This window comes from Rhopilema esculentum, chromosome 5 (assembly GCF_057945365.1).
Source record: "Rhopilema esculentum isolate cy_ngs chromosome 5, ASM5794536v1, whole genome shotgun sequence".
Lineage (NCBI taxonomy): Eukaryota > Metazoa > Cnidaria > Scyphozoa > Rhizostomeae > Rhizostomatidae > Rhopilema > Rhopilema esculentum.
The window spans coordinates 1,680,550-1,704,594 of record NC_142819.1 but is presented as its reverse complement, the minus strand read 5'-3'; the positions used below and the strand labels follow the sequence as shown (position 1 = coordinate 1,704,594).

The following is a 24,045-nucleotide window of genomic DNA, read 5'->3' as shown; positions in this document are numbered from 1 at the left end:
GGAACGTTACGGGCAAGATGATATGCTAAGAGAAGACCAACAGCAAAAACAATAGCAACCGCAGCAACAATATAAGCAGTAATATCAATACAATGGCATATGCCTGTTTGGCATTTTGCATTGTTACCTGGTTGTCCAATGGCAATGGTGGGAACTGAACAAATTTAACATGCCCTGGGGAAACTGAGTGAACCGGAGAATCGAAATTGTCTTCTCTGTACAACAGAACCTACAATAAATAATGGGTTTCTTTGAAAATATGACTCATATACACTGATAGATAGAGCGAGAGAAAGCGATAGAAAGCGATAGAAAGCGATAGAAAGCGATAGAAAGCGATAGAAAGCGATAGAGAGAGAGAGAGAGAGAGAGAGAGAGAGAGAGAGAGAGAGAGAGAGAGAGAGAGAGAGAGAGAGAGAGAGAGAGAGAGAGAGAGAGAGAGAGAGAGAGAGAGAGAGAGAGAGAGAGAGAGAGAGAGAGAGAGAGAGAGAGAGAGAGAGAGAGAGAGAGAGAGAGAGAGAGAGAGAGAGAGAGAGAGAGAGAGAGAGAGAGAGAGACCGTTATCATGATTATGCTAGCATTTTCAACAACATCTTTTCCGAAACCTTTGTCCATATAGCCAGAAAAATTGACAATGGAAGATTCTTCCCAGAGATAATCTCTGCCTAGACTTTACTACGACGTACAAATGTTAAAAATGAAAATATTCAAAATAGGCAAAAAATCCTCTAATCTATGTGGCTAAAATTAGCAGGCTTTAAACGTTGGAAAATTTCTGGATGTGCCTCACAAAGGCAGAAGTAGGTCTTAAATGATTCATTGATATCACATAGGATGCCGTACAGAAAAGGTAAATTTTGATGACAAAATTGTTAATTGAAGTTTGTTTCATAATTCTTGACGATTTCACCCTTGGAACCACTAGTAGACATGCATTATGATTCTAACAATGAAGGTTTTCAATTGAAATGCAGCCATGCTGGAGTCAATGGGAAGAGATTCCAAACTGTCTGGGACATAAAATTTAGTTCAATGAAGTGTCACTTTGATACCTTTATGTGAGACAGCCATTCCATTTCTGTGTCAATGCTTGCAGTAAGCTCAAAGGCCTTTGGCTTGTAAAACACAATGAAATTTATTTGCTCGACATCAGCAGCGCCAACTTTCATTTTTAGACTAGTTGGTCCAGCTCTCTCGATGTGTGGATTCGAGTCGCCTAGTTTCACTTTGACGTCATATTCGCAATCGGGATGCAGTCCCCTGAGACGATATAATCCACTGGCATCGGTGACAGTTTCCTCGTGAAACTCAGAGCATTTGTCCAAGCCAACTGCCTGTGAAGCAACGATAAACATTAATGAAGCTAGCATAACTATTAATTTTCGATTAAGATGGTGATGAATATCCTTGCAGTATTTGACAATTTGCAAATTTTTGACGGATGAAGATTTGACAGATTTATGAAATGTGTGCAACAAAGAATGATTTTAAAGTAAAGAAACCTATCTTAAACTAAAGGATCCTTTTTAGCTAAGTAATAAAATGTATCTTTTAATTTCTGTATTTTCTTGATCAGCAGCTAAACTCCTCCCTGCAAAAACTATGCTGTCATAAGACAACTCTGTCAAAATTTCACCGAAACTGCATGTTGGGTTCTTGCTTTTACAAGTCATAGTTGCAAAATACGGATATATTCACCCAGTCTGCCCCTGGACATAGGCTAAGTGTTTTCGATGAATGAATGGTGTTGAACCCTACCTCAACAGCGATGCTCTTCTCAGGATCACCAGCAAGAGTAGTGACTGAGCCAATGAAACTATAACAAAAAACAAAATGTGCTTATTCAAAAAGGTATTCACATAATTTAGAGCATTAATAGTGCATGATAAGTATTTCTGGAATCGATTTAAATAATTCGACAATTAACTATTAGGCATTTCAAAAGACGAATCGTTAGATAGTGTTGGAGGTATACCAAACACACGATTACGCGAAATGTAAGTAAAATTGAGAATTTCATATTCTACTTTGAAATGAATATAACTTTCTTTGAGGCTCTCCCCCCCCCTTATTTTCCAAAAACTTCTCTTGACAATTGGGTTATATTGTCACGAAATCCTTAACACTAAGATGAATAAAAGGAGGAGAAACACGCTATCCTGTTGCATTCATGTAATGTTTCACGGGATGTAATGTCCCTAAGGAAAATATGCTTCTCTGCTATCAATGTTGAAAAACAAAGCGTAAACCAATGCTGTGGTGGTTAATTGAAAAATCTTACCTAAATGCGACCCGTTTGCCTTTGATGTCTATTTGCACCTCTTCTCCTTCTTTCACATCGATCATCTAGAATAAAAATATTATTTCACAGCATAGGATACTACAAAAATTGCTTTTAAGATTTGCAAAACAAAAGATGGCGATAATAAATAAGCCTTGCATCACTGGGAATTTTCGAAAAGAATTTACGATATATTTTCAAGCGCGAAGAATAAAGAAAAATAGCTAAAAATAACCATCAGCTGAATACATTTCTTGTCACAGGCATTAATCCCCAACAAAACTCATTTTTGATTTATAATGATAATTCTGAGGTTCATTACCTGTGAATTCGGCTCAAAGTTGTACTCTTTTTGCATTGGACGCAAGAAAAACTGACCAGGGCTCTGCAAGAAGCAATTATCGTAAAGAAAATAAACAGGGAATGCAAATAATGGAAATGGTATAAATAAAACGTAGAAAATGTGTGTGGCAGATTAAAGATGGCACTATTAAAGATGGCACTATTAAAGATGGCACTATTAAAGATGGCACTATTAAAGATGGCACTCAAACATATAAATATCCAAGAAAATGAAGTGTGTTACTCGAGCAAAGATCTTGCATCTGCGGCTGATAAAGAGAGAAACAGCTTTGGATGTGGTAGAGAGAAGGAAGGACAAGACTTATGGTATATTACATCCAAAAAATCTATTATTAATAAATTGCACAGTGCTTTACTTTCAAAATTGGGAATGACCATAGTTCTTTTAACTTCCATACGAAAGTCACAAAAGCTGGCATCAAAGTTTTTACACAGGGCAAACAGGCCACAAATCATCGATTTTTGAATCAATAAAAGAAATTCAGGGATTATTTTAAAATTAATAATCAGCTTTTTCCAGACATGCGTTTGTGCAGACTTAAAGCTATAAAGAGGCGTGTCACCTGCAACCGTGTCATTGTAGGGAACAGTTGAAAAAGCCTTACCAGGTTTATGAACGACCAGACTCCATTTTCTGGTGTGATTGTATTGCTACGGTATTGGCCACCACTCAGTGACAGCAGCACACCTTGCATGGGTTTGTCGCTTTCATCGACGATCTAAGATAAACAATAACTAGGCATAAGTCATAGTCAAATCTGGTAAACAACAAAAATCTGCAATCACTTCCAACAGAACATTAATATTAGGGCTTATTTCATGTGCTCAGTCCTACCCTTTTCAAAAATATCGATGGGTTAAAATAGACGTAAAACTTTCAAAAATTTCATTTCTTTTTATCGAGTGGACGATAATTCATTATATGATTTTTATTATTGTAAGAGCTAACGAAAGCGCAGAAGTCGTCCAAAAAATGTACCAAAATCTAGATGACGTCACCCAGTGATTTAAGAACTTCTAGCAAGAATTAGGACTGATCAATGTAGACAATGTATTAGTACTCAGATAAGAACCAAAGGCAAGGTGGGAAGAAACATTGACGTGGAAGATTGAAATTCGAAGACAAAGGTTAAGCTTTGAAAGAAAGAACAAATTGATCAAGAATTGAAAAATCTTATATTCTGGGTATCAATAAAATAAAAATCTAAACGAAAAATCACAAACTATGTCTTTCGATGATATCTTCTTTCTTACATACGGTGACGTCTAGACTCTCGGCGATCTACTCAATATATTTTAATGCGGTTAATCCTGAGTTACAAGTGCTTCTCTAATGTTGCAGGGGGGCTACAGGCAATCAATTGGTACTGATGAAATTAGTGAAGTCTCACCTTGACTGTTATTTGACCCAACTTCATGGCAGCAAAAGTGCCTTTGGTTGAAGTTTCAGAGATGACATAGCCAGCCTTTTTCGCAGACTGAAATGAAAAAAAAAAGATTGGATATGTTTAACGTCACAAGATGAGTAATTGACAGTTATATATATATGAATATTGAATAAACTTATTAAGCAATGGGAATGTCCTTAAAAGGCTGGAGGCTTAGTGTATAGGGAAGGATAAACATTAGACAGATAAAGCGATAGCAGCTTGGTAAAATATATTAATACGAAAATATATTAATTGGTGTTGACTTGTTTGGTATGGCCTAGCTAAAAAAGGTGCAACAAAGGAACAAGAATGTAAATTTAAGGATCAAAGAAGACAAAGTAGCGATTAAGGTTTCTTCAACTAGTTACTGGTATCAAAAAATTCCTCTATTGCAATAGAATTTAACGGATACTTACAACTTCAAACAATATATCACTGTGCATGGGTCCAACGCTATAAGCAAAGATAATACAATTAAAAGACAACTCATAAGTTCACTTTTAAGACCTAAAATCACTCACAGAAATTCGAGATGCCTATTCAAGTTCATACAAATTCAAAAGTGAAAATGCCATATCTCATCCAATGATTAACATATTAAACAAAATTTTCACATTTAGGGGTAGTTTATAATGCTCTTCATGTGGTCAAAGCTTAAATATTCAAAGAGTAAATTTTTGATGACGTCACACATTGGTACTCTATTTTTCTCGCCAAATGTTTCACCACAATTGTGCGTCCCCCTCCACAAGCATTCTCCACAACGAGAAAAATGACTTCTACGCAAGGCCCACCTATAAGCGCCACTTTCATCCGTCAGTGTGGCAATTGTTCTGCTTTCTTTGTGATTCTCAGTTGGTGATGTTTTGACTGTAATGAGAACATCTTTCAGCGGAGGAGAAACAGTTCCTTTAATGAATATGCCTTCTTTTCCTTCGAACTCCAACTTCCCACCAGGACAGTTTCCTGGAAAAACAAAGTTTGATTCAAATAACACAGCTCAACACCAAAGAGGGTGCTTAATGTAGTTATAATGTACAGTACAAGATTCTGTTATTAGATGTAAACAATGCAAGAAAAAAGAATAGCAAAAAATATGTCAATGAAGTAAACATTTGAGAAATGAGAGATTTGTGCCTCTTGTCCCTAATCAAATTGCTAATTTCTTGGGCAGTACTGCTTTTTGTAAGCTTGAAGCTAACCATGTTTCCCTTCTTTGCCTTGGTTGTATAATAATCCACAAACCATGTTGTGAATGATATAAACGACGTTGAAAATTGACTCATAGAAACGGATAAGCTAACACTGTTGACAAAACTTAACATCGTGTCGAACAGGCGCTATTCCTATTCCTTATCTATTCCTAGTAGCATTTCAAGCACAATTACCTACTCTCTAGACAGATTGTCCATCCCCTTCCTTATCAAGCAAAGCTGTTATAAGAAAACTGTTTGCAAAAACCTCGTACCTTGAATAACCGTCGTTTTTGTGCTTGGGTTGAAAAGAACCTCTTTTGATGTTGCAGTCACTTTGACCTCTTCATTAGCCCTAACAACAGAAGAGTTAATGTTAGAATAGAACCAATAAAATGGTGAAAATGAATCTAAAATTTTCCTTTCATAGACCATCAGTTCCAAAGCAATCAAACGAGCAGCTAGTAGAAAGAGCAAAAAAATACTGTTTCTGCCGATCAGATATTCAAAATGTAACTTTTCCTAGAACTATAAACCATTTAAAAATTACCAGGTAAATGAGATGTAATTACTTATGGCAAGATACGAAATAGCTTTGAAATAAATGCCATACATCAATGCCATAAGGGATTGGGTTTAATCAATGGCTTGATGCCATGTACTTAGGCTACATAAAACCCAAGAGTCACATATCCAATTACCTTGCCCAGTAAATTCCTTGATACTCAAACACCTGATCAATATCAACTGGCTTCGTATCATTGCTTGTAGATTGTTGGGCAGCTTCATGTCTCAACAGAACTGGTGTTATTGTCTCGTCTGTGTTTGATCGTGTTGATCTGTAATCAAGCAAATCAGATTATTAAAAAATTGATAGCATTTAATCAGTAGTTGATCATATTTTATCTATATACTTGATCGCCTTCAATCTATAGCCGATCACATTCGATCAGTATTTGATCACATTGGATCTTCACAGTTTATTACATTCGATCTAAACAGTCGATCACCATTGATTCTTAGTCGATCACATCTGATCTGTAGTTAGTTTTATAAAGGATGTGGCGTTTATGAAAGCTGCAATAGAAGACTTTTTTTCATAATAAAAACTATTTAACAAAATGTGAATTGACATGTATTATGTTTTTCATACAGGCATGTTTAAAACTAAAAATAAACATGGTTACCAACGCCAACGTATATGTTTTCTTGAAAATATTCACTTTTGTGTCCAATAACACATCACTTCTCCGCTTATTCGTTTGCATTACTAGCTTACAAAGTTTCCCAGCCAATTGAAGATTGTCAAGACCCCCCCCCCTCCCCTGTTTGTCAAATTATTGGACACTATATTGGTGTGCTTTGGATAAAAGCGTTGCATCACAAATAGATTTCAATCTTTGATATTAAACATATTGAAGAACTGTGTGGAATTTTTATAGCAAATTGCTCTGTTATTTGTAATCTAAGAAATATTTCACAGCACATACCTGTGACACAACATTTTAACTATCACCCCCCCTCCTAGCCCTCCAGCCCCCCCCCTGTATATTGAGCCTCGCGTTAATAATCTAGTTTTGGAAGATTCCAGTCAAGCTCCTTTTACTATGAGCCATCCCTTTAATATTGACAGAAGAATAAAAACACAAAAATCAAATCCAGCATAACAGCCGTATGTCCATTGAAAGATCACAAAAAACGAATTTATCAAAGTAACGTCACTGACTGGTACCATGACACACCTTATAGTTAGAGACACATCATCCAGCTTTTTCTGGGACTTCACAATGACCACCAGCTTATACTTTACAACTGACAGAGCCAATTCCTTTGGGTTTGACCTGGAATGGGACAGAGCAAAATATTATTTCAAAAGCAAAGACGCTAACAAGAATACCATGACCGGATCAATATCGGTGGCCATCTATATAAATACCCATTGGCTGCATTAAACAATAGGCCATATTTTTACAGCTACCCGCGTCTGAAGCCGAATCAAATGCAAACTAAGTTTCAAGAAGACTGTTTAAACAGATGAAACAGGCATGATACAATTTTCTGGATGCTTTCTACAAAGACTCGTATACCAATACCGTACAATTAAATATATAATTTACAATGTACAATAAATGGTTTTACTGTTTACTGTATATTATACATAAAACGCCATACAATACTTACGTATCATACATGTAGACATCTTGGTCGAATTTGTAGCATGATATCGGCGTGAGATGATAGATACCTTAAAAAGGAGCTTGCAAATTAGAGACTTCTAAAACCGAGAGTTATTTGGTTTCAATAACAAATTCACACTAAATGAGACCAGACAACAGTACGTTTGCCAGAGAAACGTGAATTATTACAAGTTTGGTAATAAAATAAAAAGTTATCATTGAGACAAGAAAAAGCACTGCCGAAAAGCCATGTAAGCGTGGCCGTATAAACTATCTTTTCCATTTCTTGATCTTGATGTTTAAAACTCTTACTCATAAATTTTAGTGAAACAATAACCATTTTTAATATTACAATGCCAAGGAATAATTAGGCCCATACCGGCAGCCGTGAGACAAAACTTGTTCTTTCCCATTTTCAAGCTGAATGAGCCAACTTGTGCTGAACTGCCTTCCAGCGCAAAATTCTGCCCAAAAAAAACAGGAAATTGTGAAAAAACTGGAGAGCGTTTAATTTAAATCAACTTAAGCTCTACTCAAAGATTCATCGCAGGTTGCAAAGTATTAAAAAAAGAGACGTGAACATCAAAATTGTGTTAGAGCTATCTCGTCTTGATTAATATTGCTGTTTTTTCGAAGAATTATGTACGTTTGTGTTTTTGACTTATTTAATATATACTTTTTAACATTTATTTCAATACGTTCATAATTTTCACGCAATTTCTACTTCGTTTTTGCTTGCACACGGACCCTGGTGAAAGTCAAGTAATCACTATTGACACTATGATTGGGCAAGTAGATTGCTTTAAAAAACTTTTATTCAACAAAAAAGTGAAACTAGCAGAACATTCACTTGATCGAACCAGACCATGCAAAACTTACCAGAGTCACATTGTGCGATAAAACACATTTTAATAAAAATCCAACGTGATTAAGTTGTAGATTGTGCAAATTGCTGTCTTTGACTTCGATCTCCAAATTTCTTGGCTCCCAACACCATTTTTCTCGAACAGGTGTTACTACAATTAAAAAGCACAAATTACTTGTCATGTTTACATAATTAAAGTAACTTCAAAATTGCACAAAAAATTTCTCGTCACACCAAACCAGTTTTCTACATTCTCAAAATCTCAAAAACGATTTTTTTAAAAAAGAGCAAGTTTCCTTTTTAAGTGAAATATAAAAACTGAAAAGAATTAATTTGCAAAAAAATTATAAACATCAAACTTATGATGACCAAAAGATGAACCGAAATCAAAGTCAAGATCGAAAAAATCTTGAGAGAAAATATGATGCAAAAATTCCCTGTTGCTTGCAAAATTACAACTCGATCAAGTCAATTTGTCAGCAGTGGGTTTTAGTCATCTTAAAACAAAATTAAATGAAAACTTTTAATTGAAAGTGGAGAAGGGCCGTAAACTGATGTTAACTCAAGAGCACGGCTAAAGTAGTCGAGAGCAACATAAGCCAGCAGTGAAAATTGCTCAACCTAGAATCGACTGTAATTGGCCCAGGAACACAAAATAAAAACAACTCTGTTTAAGTTTGTTCTTCAAGAAACGAAACAAACAAGCGATGCTGCATTGCTTACAAAAATTAAAGCTTATTTTTGCATTCATCCCCAGATCTATTGTTTTGCACAATAGATTACTTCACTTATACCTTGATATCTTGATTTCAAAACTTTGTAATATTCTAAAAACAATATTAGACAACCCTTTTATACAAAACAAAGCAATTTAGAGACTTACGCTTGTATTTTCCTGGTAAGATTTTGTCAAAAGAAAACGTTGTCCCCTTTTCTGACTTTTCAATCTACAAATGAAAAATCAGCAGTAGCATTGTTGGCCAGAGTTTTGAATGAGGTGACAAGATTTGTGCAAACACTGAAAACAAACTTTAGAGCGCATTTCGAAATAGATAGCTACATCGAACTGAAAAAATGAAGCGCAAAAGCATTTGAGAACATCAAGATGTATTTGGTACTGCTCAATAAAATCTAAGAAATAACTGCGCCATATAAGATGTCGTTTATCTGTACAGTTTATCAGACTGAGCTCAGTGCATAATAACGCTGTACAGAAACGTTTGGATGCAGGAGGGAAATTCTGGGAGAGAATAAATTGTTCCTTGTTTGGTGGCACCCGTTGTTGGAATATGACTCATAATTGAAATTTCACTTTACATAAAGTTACGAAAAAATCTTGGAGACATAAACAAGCTTATTATAAAAAAAGGCAGCAACCTACCAAGTTCTAGTATTTGCTACAAAGCAATTTCTAAAATAGGTGATCATTCTTACCTCACTCTGAAGTTTCTCTTGGCCTGGTCGATCAACAGATGAAAGCGTTACTTTGGAATCATCACAGCTCCCTATTGGCAAAGGAAACTGTTAAAATGAGTCCTAAGATACAAAGCAACATTTCAAACAACGTTTCTAACTAAGCATATGGCATTACTCCATTATGGTATTGTATTAAAATGGTGTAATATCACGCATCATATGGTAAAACACCTTAGTATAACCTGTTATTATAACATAAAGTATTCTCTAGACCTTTCGCGTACCAATTCTTAGCAAATATCAAATAGTAAACAGGTTTTTATTTTTACTTGCTTTTAATGTAATGTTGATATTTGTGGTTTAGAAGATTTATTCTACCTATATTTCTAAAAACCTATCAACATTTGAACTTTTTGGTCAGTTAGTATAACCTGTTTGAGTAGGGAGTGCAGGAAGAAAATGAATAGACAAACATTTCATCATTCTTTTCGTTTGAATATTCATGTCATTCCATGTATTTTTTGGAGTAAGACCCTTCAAACGTTTTCAAGGCAATCAACTTTACAACTTGCAACAATGAAAAATTACAGTTATATTACTCTAATTACAGAAAATATCCCAGAAAACATCCATCTCTGGCAATCTCAAATAACAAAGATTAAAGCATTATTAATAACAGTCAAGTGTAGTTAATAAGCATATACAATTGGCGGAACAAAACTACGAAAGATTTAAAATATAAGCAAAGATATGCCTTTAAAAGAACTGCATTATAAAACACGAGACAAAAATTATTTGAAATCATACCGATACATTTCAGGTTTCCGGAAACAGATGCAAGAAACTGCTTGAATGACAAATCTAAGACAGGTTGATTCTTGATGTCTACTTCAATTGCGGAAGGAACCAGTTTTAGACCAGCTTTGGCTTCCGATGGACTGATGAGAACCTGCAATAAAAACAAACTCAATTCATTACTAATATCAACAGAAAACTTTCACACTACAGAGAAGAAAAGTGAAACATAGAGAGTAAATTGAGCAATCTTCAGTCCAACATATCATGGAAACAGCATATAACGATTAACCTCCGAAACTGTAAAAGAAAGCTACGTAATCTTCAAAGATATGGAAAATTTTAAGTATACTTGTTGCAAAACGTTTTAAAAAATGACGGTTCTAAGTTGCTACATCGAGTTTCAAACTTAGTAAGATCATCAGACAACTGAACTGCTTTTTATATTGTTTTGGAAAAGGAAAGTCATTAAAGGAAAGACTGTTACATCGTAAATCCCTTTTCAGGGAATTTTGCCATTCTCAGGTACTCCAGCCCGGTTTCCTTTGAAGGGGAAGGCTACTCAATATCTGTATGGCTACAGACGAAAGAACCAAATTGTTATTTTGAAAAACGCAAACTACCTCAATTTGATATTTTCCCGGAGCAGCCTGAAAACAAAACTTGCCATGCGCATCCGCTGTTACAGTGACCATGTCAGCATTTGTCATACCACTGCGAAGGAGCATTACCTTTCGCTGTCCAATCTGATAATCAAATAAACAAAGATAATCAAATAGGCAAGCTAAAGTAAACGAGTGACGTCATAAATGCAAGAGACAGGTACTGCAAGTCGTGCATCGTCAATAACAAGTGATGGTGGGTAACTGGAGAGCTTGCTAGTGCATTCATTCGGTGAGGTATTTGGAATGTAAAAGTGAGAGCAAAGAGACTGACACAAAAGGAATTTATAGGTTATTATACAGGGGACAGAAAAATACTTTCCCAGTTCAAGCAAATTTCAGGACTTCGAAACCCGAGACAGGCTGATTTGTGAGGGCTCGAACTCGAAGGGCTTCTTATCAAAAGGTACTACAAAAATAATAATACCAAAGCTTCTGTGATAATGCGTGAAAAAGGATGCATAAAAACTGGCTTTATGGCAGCAGTTACTTTGCTATCGTTGAAATCACTGTTCAAATTACTGTTCCCTAAAGAAAGGGCAAATTATGTGTCGTCATCATACCTGAGACAATCCTGGAGGCAAAAAAGAGATTTCAACCACACCACAAACGCTGAACTTTTTCACTTGAATATCGGCAATATGTGGGCTGTTCGGGTTTATATGGACTTCAGTCTTGTCGAAAAACAGATTTTGAATGCTTGCCTGAAAAAGGAAATGATTCAGAAGATATTCATACTTCTGAAGGAAACAAACGATATTTAGGAATAAAATTATTGGAAGCAAGAATTTGAAGAGAGGAAACGTTGAGATCTCAAAAGCGAGGAAACAAATAAGTTCCATTTCTTGTCCAATAAACCATATTTATTCGATTTCACATCTTGAATGCTGGGTTTACATCTGTTCTGCACTTTTCCATATACAAGATGACTTAGAGTATCAATTTTGTCACAGAACATTCAAATGAAAATGCATCACGCAGATCTACGTATTACATTAATTTTTGTCACTATGTTGTTTATTGTAATGTTATGCCATCCAGTCAGGCATATGGTGATGTTTTAGTAGCTGGATTATGTGATTTCACTTGGTGATTCGTTATTTGTCAACAACACGCGAACTTTGCTGTTGCTTGAAACTGGTCGTTCGTTATCAACCTGGAAGCTGGCTTATTGCCACCTCTACGAAACAGAGTGTATACCAACTTTGGCAGTTACCAGCATATAGAATTGCTACAATGATTCACAAGATATCAATTCTTTAAACAATGCATCCCCTGCTTCCATTACCTCAATCTGATATGTCCCGGATGTAACATTCTCAACCAAATAAACACCATCAAAATTTGTGATAACAGGCTTCGTGTCTTTGCCAAGATTGACAGTTACCCCTTGGATTCCTTTACCCTACAACGAGAAACAAGTTCTTTAAATGAATAAATTAAAATTTGAAATTAGAGCAGGATTCGTTTTTTAGTCGATAAAATCAAATAATAAAAGAAACAATCAAAAGAAAAGCCATTATTACAAACAATATAATATTTGATGAAGCCCTGTATGCCGGGGCGAAATATTAGTATATTCTTTAAATTTAATTCATTTTGAAAATTTTATTTCCTGACATTGGATTCTTGTCGTCGTATTGCTTTGTTCCTGTATATCTTTCATAACAACACTCATTGCAAGATTCACAGAATCCGATGGACAGCCTATCCTGCGGTTCTTCCTTCTTACACAATATAATATTTTTCATGAATACTTTTTCGCTACTTATAAGTTTATTTGAAAGCATAAAACAAAACATTTCTTGATTTAATTTGTCATTATATACTACTAGTGTTATCATTATTGAAAAAAAGTTTACTATCTTGTCATCATTCATCAGAATTCTAAACAACGCTGACTTCATTAGGTAACCAAAATTCGAAGGCAAGTTCGCAAATCATTTCAATTTCATGTAAAATCATATAAAATCAGTCATTTTAATTTTCGCTAAATAAACACAATTTTCCGAACAGTACTGAAAATTGCTAGAGGAACAAAGAAAAATATAATTATGCAATAAAAAGCTGTGCATACCTCGGTATCAATTATCTTGCCAGTTACAGAGAATCCATGCACTTGGAAAGGTGTCTAGAAAGAAACATACGCACTGAACAAAATACTGAAACTCACACCAAAATATTCGAAAAGTTATGAAAAAGGACACCACATTTGATGCACGTTTATGAAAACACATTTGCAGGTACGAAGATTTAAGTACACCGATCACAAACCAATTGACCGTTTTCATATGGTACGAAAAACAGCAAGCACTAAATCTTTTGTAACAAATAAACATAGAAAAACAACTGAAATTTAGAAGGATGAAAAACAAAAAGAAGCTTCAATTGCCCAAACATATTTCTGAACCAAGTGGCGTACATAAAAATAAAGTTCAAATAAGACGCCATTTTACAAGCTTCGAGTTACGAATAGAGTATTAGGAGCGATTTGGTATTTCTTCATGTAATCAAGGACGACGAAATTCAGTATAATCCATTTAAACCTATACAAGGCCTAGGGAATTTTCTTTACACTTGGGCAGGCAGAAAGCTTGCAATTGGCCGTGAATCAATTGCTGTTACTTTTTGAAAAAGCTCATTCTATAATACTATGAATTAAGCAAAGTTTTACCTTAAGCATCACACTTTTAAGATTGACTTGGAAAGTGATTTTTGTGGGTACGACATCGAAAACGATTCCTTGAGAGCTGTAATATGGTACCTGGGTAAAGATAAACTATAAATTAAAAACAAATTTGTCATCAAAACAAATCCATCAAAAACCAAACTTCAGGATGCTTGGATGAAAATTGACTTATTTATAAACAAGAGTTTAAGAGAGAAAAAATTTAGATCTCTAAAAAAGATTATGTTCTCGTGGTAGAAAAAAAATGCCTAGTTGGCCCAGTAAAGCTTTTCAATGTGGAATTGAAAAAAGGGCATTATGAGGCTTACAATGAAACTTCAATAAACAGACATCTCCCTACAACGGACACCTCCCATCGCAGTCAACACCTTCTATAAGAAGCTACCAAATGACAATTCACACTTCTTTAGATGGACAGTAAATCTGGCAAGTGTTTAAGTGTACTTACGATTTTCAAAGAAAAAATCTAAACTCATTTTTAAATACAAATTCCTTCTGAATTCCAAAAGAATGCAAAAAAAGAAATACAAATTCTAGTCGTCTGAAAAAAGCGAATGCCACCCAATTGGCAAAGAAATAGGAGTGTGACCAAGAACATTGTTACATGGCACACCTAGTAACAAGAAGAGGGCGTCACTGTGATTTTTTAGATAAAAATACATATGGAGGTCGCCCTTATATTTTTGTTGGCATTCTTTAAGGAGCATTTAAATCCGTTGCTAATAACTCGCACTGGTTTGAAAACTAAAAAGTTTTAACTACAAATCCAGAAAATAATGAGAAGCACAAAGTTCTTACCAGCGTATAGTCGCCACTTGGTACACTGGGGAAGACAAATACGCCATCCTCTCCTGATAAGACACTACAAATTTGAGGCAAGTTTACACGTTTCGCTAACTTTTGTGCAACATCTTCAGGCAATTCAGTGCAACCAGACATTTGCTATAAAACAAAATATATGTCAAAAACGAGGAACTTTCGCACTTGCTGAAGGTCTTGCAAAACTATCGATACTTGCAAGAATGGAATTCAACAGCTACAACTGCCTCTGCACAATATGCTGTTTTGTTTTAATAAAGCGCACGGTTTTACGTGGTCTGGATTTTGGTAGCAAGATTTGCGTAAATTACAAAAACTTTAAGGATGGCGATTAGAGACACAAAAATTGACGCATTAGATAAGAAACTGCAAAAAGTGATAATCGGAAATATAAATAACATATTTAAGAGGTCTCTGAGAAAAAAACAACTCGGGATTCTTTTTGCATACTTTACTTTCCAATTTGTTGTTTAGATTTGAAGGAAAATAGTTTTTGCAAAGTGAAACAGGCAGAGGAATGATGAAATATCACTTGAATAAAGGACTGGCTATGAAAAACACAAAAATGGAGAACACAGAATGTTAAACTAGACTGTTTGAAATTGTATCTACGTCATTCAAAAGAAATTGAACTAATTTGACAACTTGAAAAGGCTGCCAAATCCAAGAAAGCCAATATGATTGTCGGGTCCAGTAGTTGTTATACACTGTAGAAATCAAGCAAATACGTTGTGCTTCAAAAGGCAGAAGAAAAAAAAGACATCTAAACCTAACAAACCTAAAGAAAGCTTTCTGAGATGAAAACATGGCAGCATGTATATTCTTAAGGTGACGATGCACAACGCACAATAATACAGACACGTGCAATTAAAAGAAACAGCGCAAACTAGTGACTGAGCAAAAATATATTTTCAAACTGATATGAAACGGTTTTGTAATGGCAGTTAATCAGTAAAAATAAATACAAAACACTTACCGCCTTTTCTTCGGCGAAGAGAACAAATATCACTCCTTGAATGGGCTCGCCAGCACTTCGAACGTGACCCTAAATTAAAACAGTAAACGCCTTAATTCGAAGAACTGGGTTGCAAACTTCAAATCGATTCAAGATAAACAAACAATTTTCTAGCATTTCTATTCAATTAATGCAAATTTATGATCTTCTCAGTCATAGTTTCAAGAAATGGATATTAATAACAAATATTATTTAATCAAAACTATAATCAAAGCAAATCGAACAAGGATGATTTTGTACTTTCCTAATTTTTGTGTGAATTTCATTGATATTTAGAGTAAAAAGTTGTTGCTTTGGAGTTAGAGTTAAGAGAACCAAAGATCTAAAGATATGCAATGAAAAAAAGGATTTATGCTCTTATTCTTGATTGAGCCGTTCTTCAAAGAAATGTAAGGATTGTGTTGCAATATCAATGTGCTGGAGCATGCTGAGCTAAAGGGGCTGTGTCAATAAGCTTACTATACCTTGACGTCATATCCAGAGACCATAATTAAGCCAGGGTAGTATACATTCTCGTCTTTGACAACAACCGGTTTTGCATCCTTAAAAAGAGCAGATTCAGCTTAAATACCGGGAAGTTAAGCAGTTGAAAATTGTACAATACCCGGATTAAGTTAGGAAAGTTTGGAAAGGCCATTCGTGAAGCCCGGAAAAAAGATTGGAAAGGCCAACCGTGAGACCCGGACCAAGTCAGGAAAGAGAACCGGGAAAGAAGAAACTTGGTTAACACATAATTAGTCATTTGACTGACTAGCAGCGAGTGACATCTTCCAATGTTATCTATAACTTGTGAATTAGACCAGTTGAAATGGCATCTATGTAATTCACAACAAATGGAATAATCTAACAACTGGAAAATGCTGGGAAATTCAAGAGGGTTGATACGTTCGTAGGATCAAGTAACTACAAGGCTTTGTAGATATCGAGCAAATATACATTGTGCTCGAAAAGGCAGAAGATATTGTGACATCTCTAAAATATTTACACAGGAAGGTTTTTATCACTATATTATTCACAAAAAACGTCCTGTAATTTCTCATACGTTTCAGCAAGCACAAAGTTCAAGGAAAACCTTTTGGCGGAAATTGTTAAGGTGTTGAAAGAAAAACATTTTTAAAAAAAGGTCGTTTTTCTTATGCTGTTAAAAATTAATCGATGACCTACCGACAAAGAACATTGCGCCTATTAATGCATTTACACAGAATGGGCCGAGAATGTTTAATGGCCTAACCGATAGACTTTGAATTTCTATAAAGATGTTCAAAGCATCAAAAGCTTGCAGCACTCCACAAGGCGCAATTACACAAACCTCAAATCAACCATTATTGGATGAGGATAATCAACTACCCACAACTCGCTTGATCTAAGTACTCGTTTGCACTTTATTTGGTACTCTCATGTACAAGGTCCACAGGAATTCACAATTATAATTCTTAGTAGCTTTTACACGTCAAGGTTTATGAACCAAATCGATAATATTCTTTAATTTATGTAATACCTGTTGTATGGTCCAAACTGGATGCGAAGCCTTCAGTTCATATGTTCCAGGCATCACATTCGCAAAAGAAAATCTGCAAAAATAATTTGGCAATCAAAATAGAATCGAAATTAAAAGCCTAGCCCTATTAAATAATTACGTTATTAATAATAGAGTAGAGATAATATAAGATAAAAGCTAAGAATTAAAGATAGAAATTAGTGAAGCATTGTTTCGCAATGATTACAAAGATTTTTTTAATTTGAATTGACTAAAGTTTGAGCGATGTCTTATCTGGTAATAAGTTTACAGCTGGCAGTCTTGCAGAGCGAGACTATCACAATGAAATATAGGAATATTGTCTTGAAATCAGCCAAAATTTGTGATCAACTAGCGGCAAATATCATCAGCTGCTCTTGCTCTCGAGTTAAGCAACTCAGTCGCAAAATGCTAATAGCTGTTATACCAGGCAAGAGTTAAACATCAACATATTCTAAAGCGTATGACAATATTTTGATAGAGGATTTGATTAACAAGAGGGAGCATTTGATTGACAAAGGGGAGCATTTGATTGAGAAGAGGGAGCATTTGATTGACAAAGGGGAGCATTTGATTGACAAGAGGGAGCATTTGATTGACAAGAGGGAGAATTTGATTGACAAGAGGGAGCATTTGATTGACAAGAGGGAGCATTTGATTGACAAGAGGGAGCATTTGATTGATAGGCTATAAATGAGCAAATCAACTTATCAATAGGCTGTTCAATAAGAATTTGCATGCCACTGGGTGCATATACTGGTCCGTGATAATGTCAAAAAACCAGTAATCTTTATTGTTGACGTCATTATTAGAAATATTTTAATGAATTTTTTAAGCCGGTTTCAGCTAGGGGCTTGGGGAAATCTGCCCCCTGTCGACAGGCCTATATTAAGGGTAGCCAGAGAGCATTCTAATTGAAAAACCGTTATACACAATGTCTGGAATTCATTGCCAAGGACGCTGTTGTAGTTAAAACTAATTTGTATAACAAAATTTTCAACATGCTAAAGTCATGTTTTATTTTAGAGATGCATCATATCCGCAAATGCGCAAGCATGGTTTACAAAGATCAAAAGGCCCTCAAGTAATTAAATGATCTACCAAACCACTTTACAACTAAGTATAATGGAAAAAGTCACTGAAAATAAGTTTAAGAATGATCTAACATAAAATTAACTAAACGGAATTTTACCCAACTTAAGCCTTCATTGAAATACTGATTAAACTAGATTTCGACCAACAATTGCCCTTTCCAGTGAACTTCAATACACAAAGCAAACGAATAATTACACTTACAATCCGTTTTCGACAGTCACATTCTTTCTTATATCTTCACCAGCGCCTGAAAATGCAGTTAATGGAAACATCAAATTAATAAAAACAATAAAAAAAGGCAAAGTGATGAAAATCGTATCAGTCATTGGGTTTTTAGGACCTCTGTCAAATTAGCGGTCTCTCAAAGCTCAATTTTGTACGCTTAATACCGTTTAAGGATGACAAGATTTAAAATTAAGGTGTCTGGTTCGTCATTATCTCCAAATACCCAAGATTTCAACGTGAAAGGTCGCTAAAGAACTTTCCCTTCCCGCTTCACGTGTATAAACGGATAACTATGACAGTGGCAAACAGAATTCTTTACACAATTTGCGGATGATGATTTCGAAACTAATTCATATCTTGCACACAACGGGAAATCTCCGCGCTGCTGGTAAATTTACCACAATACAGACAATTCACGACAGATAACATATTGACCAATTCAAGTCGTTAGGAACTGAGCTGAAGACTAAATGAAAATTCGCGAGCTTAATTAATCACCGTCGATCAATATGAGACAAATTCAGTTAGCAATATTGGGGCATTATTGCCCGAACTTGTTCAGGACTGTTCTTGAAACTTTTGCAAGTCCAGTTTCCTAACAAGTATCATTATAATAGGATAGACATTGTATTATAAGAGGAAAGACAAGTAAGAGTTCATAGATACAGGCAAGGGGATGCACGACAACTTATAATCAATTCAAACTTTTTAATTTTCATAAGAAAACGATTTCTGTGTTCATATTTCTACATAAATCAAACTGCGCAAGATGCAATTGATCAGAATAAAAACGCAGATATGAAGTGAACACCAAAAATGTAAAAACAGGTCGTTTAAAAAACTGGAACCAATATTCTATATTCAATATGCATAACAACTGGTTCAGTTGTCACAGATCTCGTAAGGGTAAAGCTGTTATCCGTATACGATCCTACGCAGGAGATGTGTCTGCTAGAAAGGACACTTGTCTTAGGCCAATTCAAATCAATTGGAGCTGAGCTGTAAACTAGCTAAGAACTGAGCTAATTCAAGTCGATTGGAACTGAGCTGCATTGGTAGGATGGCCAGCTCTTTTTCTTGCTGCCTTTTGCCTTCTCAGTATTGCCAACACGTAACAAATTTCTACTTGGTGGTAAGGAGACCAACATGCAGACCATGAGTTTGAACTCGATTCGAGCCCTCGACCTTCCGCAACACAGTAAAGCGGTCTGATCGCTTGATATCTTTGCATATCAGCTATTTTAAATACACATTCAAGTTTGATAATCAATGTAGCTTAGCGTTTTGTACGTCGAGGAATAATGACCAAAAATCAATATAATCAAATAACAGTTTCGTATAGTTGAAAGTTAATTATGACGATTCGAGCCGACTCATCAGGTAAAAATAAAAGAAGGAGCACCCCTATAAAATAGTAGAAACTTTTAGTTATTCCTGTGAAGACTTCACAATAGATACCATTTGCTGTTGGTTCAGAAACCTCGAAATTAAATGAGATCATTGAGACAATAATTCTTTTGCTTGCAATATCTAGTTCAAAACTCTCTCATCTCCAGCAATTCCTTGAAAGGCAATTTATCCCTAAAATACACTAAGGGATCAAAATAGACTTTTTTTATCCACTTCTATACTTCATAGCGAATTGGAGATTTCTCTAGTGCAGACATCGACGTTTCATTGCTTTCTTGGTTAACGAAACGAAAATTAAATTTGCCTCTCATTACAGAGCCACCATTGACTAAATTTATGTGGTTTGAAAACAATGCGTCAAACGTTAGACTTTATTTAAGCTTTAGGTGTTGTTCTGACTTTAAGAAGGATTAAAAAACGATTGATGTTGCTACGAGCCAAGAAAAAACAAATCTTTGAGATAAAGCTGGAAAGGTTCTTTTCTGAAGTTATTAAAAATGCAATACAATCCCCTAGTTGAGAATATTGAATGTTAGCTTCAAAATGAAATAAACCGCAGACCTGCGCCTGTACAGCAAGTTATTTACGTCACAGAGCCAAAATTTGTCACATACTTACACTTTTGTACATATGCTTAAAGCAAAAAATAAAGGCTAACATAACAAGGACAACGCTTCTTGGGTCCCCCTGGCTGTACAGGCCCTAAGGCTAATCAGTGGTACGTAAAAGATGAAAACTCATGATAATTGAAAGTTTGTTTCTGAACATTGGTTCAACTAATGTTTATAAGAATCTTATGGTATCAAATGTTGGATGTGAGCCCAGCAAAATGCTGAACTAAATGGCTTCCTTGCAGTTATGTTTTTTATGGCAGTTATGGTTCGCACCAGGTTTTTTTCAGCTTTCCACTAGTTATTAAAGTGCCTCCATTTTGAAGTAAATCAGGACACAAATTGGTTGTGAATCAATAAAATACATGCCTTGGCATTAAACAAGCACATATGACTAGGTTTTATTTCTCAAAAAACTAATTGTAATATGCTGGCATTGGCTTAACAATCAACAGAACATATAAATATATATATATATATAATATAAACAACATATTACTTCTAATAAATATTTTTTTTCAAAAACCTGGCAAACCTTGTAATTGTATATCTACTCCAGCAGGCCCAATTGCTCTGTTTTTGCTTCCTATCTAAAAATATATAATCTACATCGATTCAAAGGCCAAAACACAAATAAATAAAAACATAAGTTTGGTCTTGATAGCTTTTGCATAGCATCATTTTTTGGGATAGGCTCTGAGGGTTGTTATGAAGATTCATGCTCCCTGTGGTATTGTACTGTAGTTTGTAGTAGTGCATTGTAAATTTTTATGAGCATAAAAAAAATAAGCAAACACAGACAAGAACACCAAAGAACTAAAAGACTGGTTTTAAACCAGGGGTGGGCAATTAATTTCTACAAGGGGCCACATGGGAAACCTGAACTGAGTTGGAGGGCCAAACGAATGATTTCTTTATTCTGCACAATTCATTTTCTCCCAATATTTAAAGTAATCTATAAATTATACAATAGTTTGGCTGCTATTGGTTATCACAATGAAATAGATATATGTAAATGTTTACAGAAATATAAGAAATTTTGGTGCACAACAAGTGGAAAATACTCCTACAAAAGTTTATGTTCTGTCATACACAAGGGCCAAGAGAAAGGACCGAAGGGCAAGATGTGGCCCACTGGTTGAAAGATGCTCAGGTCTGTGTTTAACTGATCCCAATTTGCTATGTACATCAAAATTTCCTCAAAGACTGGAAAACATTTACTGAAGCACCAACATGAAATGAAAAAATATTCAACAATCCATGCCTCTTTGAATACTTTGTCTTTTATTAACCTACTAACAATAGTCAAAATGATATGATGGCAGAATGTTGGTGGCAAAAATTATGCAACACTCACCAAACCACCTACTGAAAAGCCAGTGAACTTAAAATTGATATCTTGTCCTTTTACACAAGGGTCTGTTTTCCCATCAATATTCAGATCTATTTCAGTAGGATCTGGAAATGCAAATGAGAGTTAGTATAAGACTACTTCTTTACTGTATTTTCAGGCAAGTTATGAATGAAGAAGCAGAACAATAAGAAGAACTATAGCAAAGATCTTAGCCAAACAACATAAAATTGTACATCATTCCTATAGGTATGTTAAGAAGCCATTTTGCAATACATATAATTCCAAAAAATACAAAATGTGCAAAGGTCAAACTCACTAAATCCCCAACCATTTGGGGGTTCAATTCTCAACGTATATTCTCCCTAAAAACAAAGGATAAAAAATTAATGTTACAGAGAGGTTTTTGAAACTCAAAACTGTTAATATGCTATTTGAATTTGCTTCTAACTAGTGAGCAATAGTAGTATTTTGGAATCTATAATAATCAAGCAGTATCTTTGACGGAGCAAATATTTTGATGTTAACATAACAATAACATAAACCCCTAAAGGTTTATAATTTAGACCTTTCTTTTTTGGACAAAACTGAGAGATTTCCTTGAACTAGAGAAGCAACAACATGAAAAAGGAGAAGTGGCTAGTTTGTTAGCAAACAGTGTCTTCCTGTCAAGATAAGAGGCAATGTCTACAAAGCATGTATAGGTCAGGATGGTTGTACATGGTTGAAACGTGGCCCAGGCCATGCTGGGAATAAAACGGCAGGGGTGCAATGAATTGCACTCCTTGTGGTGCCAAGGCGTGCAAAGGTGTGCTATTGCACCAAAGTACTTAATAATACAGTCAGCTGTATATGGACTAGACCACATGACTTTATCATAAGAAAACATAAGACAAGGCTAGTCCAATCAATACATTTTATTAAACAAGCTTTATTAACGTCAAACCCAACATATTAAAGAAAAAAACATTAACAATAAAGTAGGTTAATTAGTATGTAATCCTGCAGTTTATAAACCCTTCTCGTCTGCTTCTCCTGACAATTTTGTTCTCAAAATTTAAGAATTCTAACTGTGTTTTCACCATAAAGAAAACTTATCTGTTGACTAGTGTTAGAACGGATTAAATGGTTAATTACACGTTTTTATTTTATAAGAAAGCTACAGTAGCTAAATCCTCACAATCCACCTTTCGCAGTTCACGCCTAAAAAAACCTGTGGTGGGCTTGTTTAGGCAATCTCCAACCTCTGTGCACATGTACAGCCATACATGTGCCATTTAACTCAAAAAACCAATCTGAATTCAAATAATACAACTGGCTGGCCATTGAAAATGAAAATCTGATGTCCTTTTATAACTTGGGACCAAGAGATTGGAAAAGCTGGTATCGCTTCGCTGATGTCTTCAATTACTTCACATTTTTACTTGTCTTCTTCTGCTTCTCCATCTGGGTCTCTCAATAAAGTTTTGTCGTCTCTCATTGCCAATGTCTCATATGTAAAAAGGTATTTGGTTAGTGTCAATGTACTCATTTGCAGTAATTTCTGACGCAATCAAACTTTCATCTTGTGGTCTGAGTCTATCAGCCAGTACTTGAAATGTATCATGGGAATTTTTTGCCGATTACAAAAATGATTTCTCCCCAAGAGCAAGTGAAAAATGAATAAAGAAAAATAACAGATGATGAAAAATTTATGAAAGTTCGTTATATCAAGGGTAATTATGATGAAGGGACCTAAAAATGGTTCGTGATAACGAGAGTTCGTTATATCCAGGGTTTGTTTTACCGAGAGAATTTGTAAGGAGTTTGTTAGGCAGAATCCAAGGGACCAGGCATTTAGTTTGTTATACCGGGAAGTTTGTTGATATTGCAAAGAAATTCCTCGACGAAGATGAAGTAAGAATGATACAGTTGTTATTAAGCAATACAACTCTAGATGTGAGAATAAACAACGTCGAGACAGAGCCCTTCAGTAGCAATCTGGGCTCACCACAAGGTGATGCGCTCAGCGGTGTACTGTTTAACATTTATTTTGAAGAATCACTCCGAAAAGTAAGGAATTTTAGACATGAGATTAACAGTAAAGATCACGAAGAAAATGGTAACTGGTCTCCAACATTTCTACCTCAGGA

The 24,045-nt window shown here is 35.2% G+C and overlaps 1 protein-coding gene across 1 annotated transcript in view; it reads right to left on the bottom strand.

Annotated features, from left to right (window-relative positions):
• Window positions 1-24,045, bottom strand: part of LOC135689951 (BOS complex subunit NOMO1) — a 29,175-nt gene that overhangs the window by 2,148 nt on the left and 2,982 nt on the right. The window contains exons 2-32 of the mRNA XM_089108535.1: window positions 22,233-22,278; window positions 21,920-22,020; window positions 21,098-21,152; window positions 18,518-18,563; window positions 17,204-17,276; window positions 16,170-16,247; window positions 15,667-15,735; window positions 14,670-14,813; window positions 13,857-13,946; window positions 13,260-13,313; window positions 12,471-12,587; window positions 11,746-11,886; window positions 11,144-11,266; window positions 10,533-10,674; window positions 9,744-9,814; window positions 9,193-9,256; window positions 8,324-8,460; window positions 7,824-7,908; window positions 7,449-7,512; window positions 7,010-7,108; window positions 5,969-6,106; window positions 5,543-5,622; window positions 4,869-5,040; window positions 4,491-4,527; window positions 4,036-4,122; window positions 3,250-3,363; window positions 2,604-2,666; window positions 2,282-2,346; window positions 1,759-1,816; window positions 1,053-1,334; window positions 128-229 (exon numbers count right to left, since the gene is read on the bottom strand). Coding sequence (XP_088964661.1) covers window positions 128-229; window positions 1,053-1,334; window positions 1,759-1,816; window positions 2,282-2,346; window positions 2,604-2,666; window positions 3,250-3,363; window positions 4,036-4,122; window positions 4,491-4,527; window positions 4,869-5,040; window positions 5,543-5,622; window positions 5,969-6,106; window positions 7,010-7,108; window positions 7,449-7,512; window positions 7,824-7,908; window positions 8,324-8,460; window positions 9,193-9,256; window positions 9,744-9,814; window positions 10,533-10,674; window positions 11,144-11,266; window positions 11,746-11,886; window positions 12,471-12,587; window positions 13,260-13,313; window positions 13,857-13,946; window positions 14,670-14,813; window positions 15,667-15,735; window positions 16,170-16,247; window positions 17,204-17,276; window positions 18,518-18,563; window positions 21,098-21,152; window positions 21,920-22,020; window positions 22,233-22,278 — 2,997 coding nt within the window. The remainder of the gene's footprint in view (window positions 1-127; window positions 230-1,052; window positions 1,335-1,758; window positions 1,817-2,281; window positions 2,347-2,603; window positions 2,667-3,249; window positions 3,364-4,035; window positions 4,123-4,490; window positions 4,528-4,868; window positions 5,041-5,542; window positions 5,623-5,968; window positions 6,107-7,009; window positions 7,109-7,448; window positions 7,513-7,823; window positions 7,909-8,323; window positions 8,461-9,192; window positions 9,257-9,743; window positions 9,815-10,532; window positions 10,675-11,143; window positions 11,267-11,745; window positions 11,887-12,470; window positions 12,588-13,259; window positions 13,314-13,856; window positions 13,947-14,669; window positions 14,814-15,666; window positions 15,736-16,169; window positions 16,248-17,203; window positions 17,277-18,517; window positions 18,564-21,097; window positions 21,153-21,919; window positions 22,021-22,232; window positions 22,279-24,045) is intronic.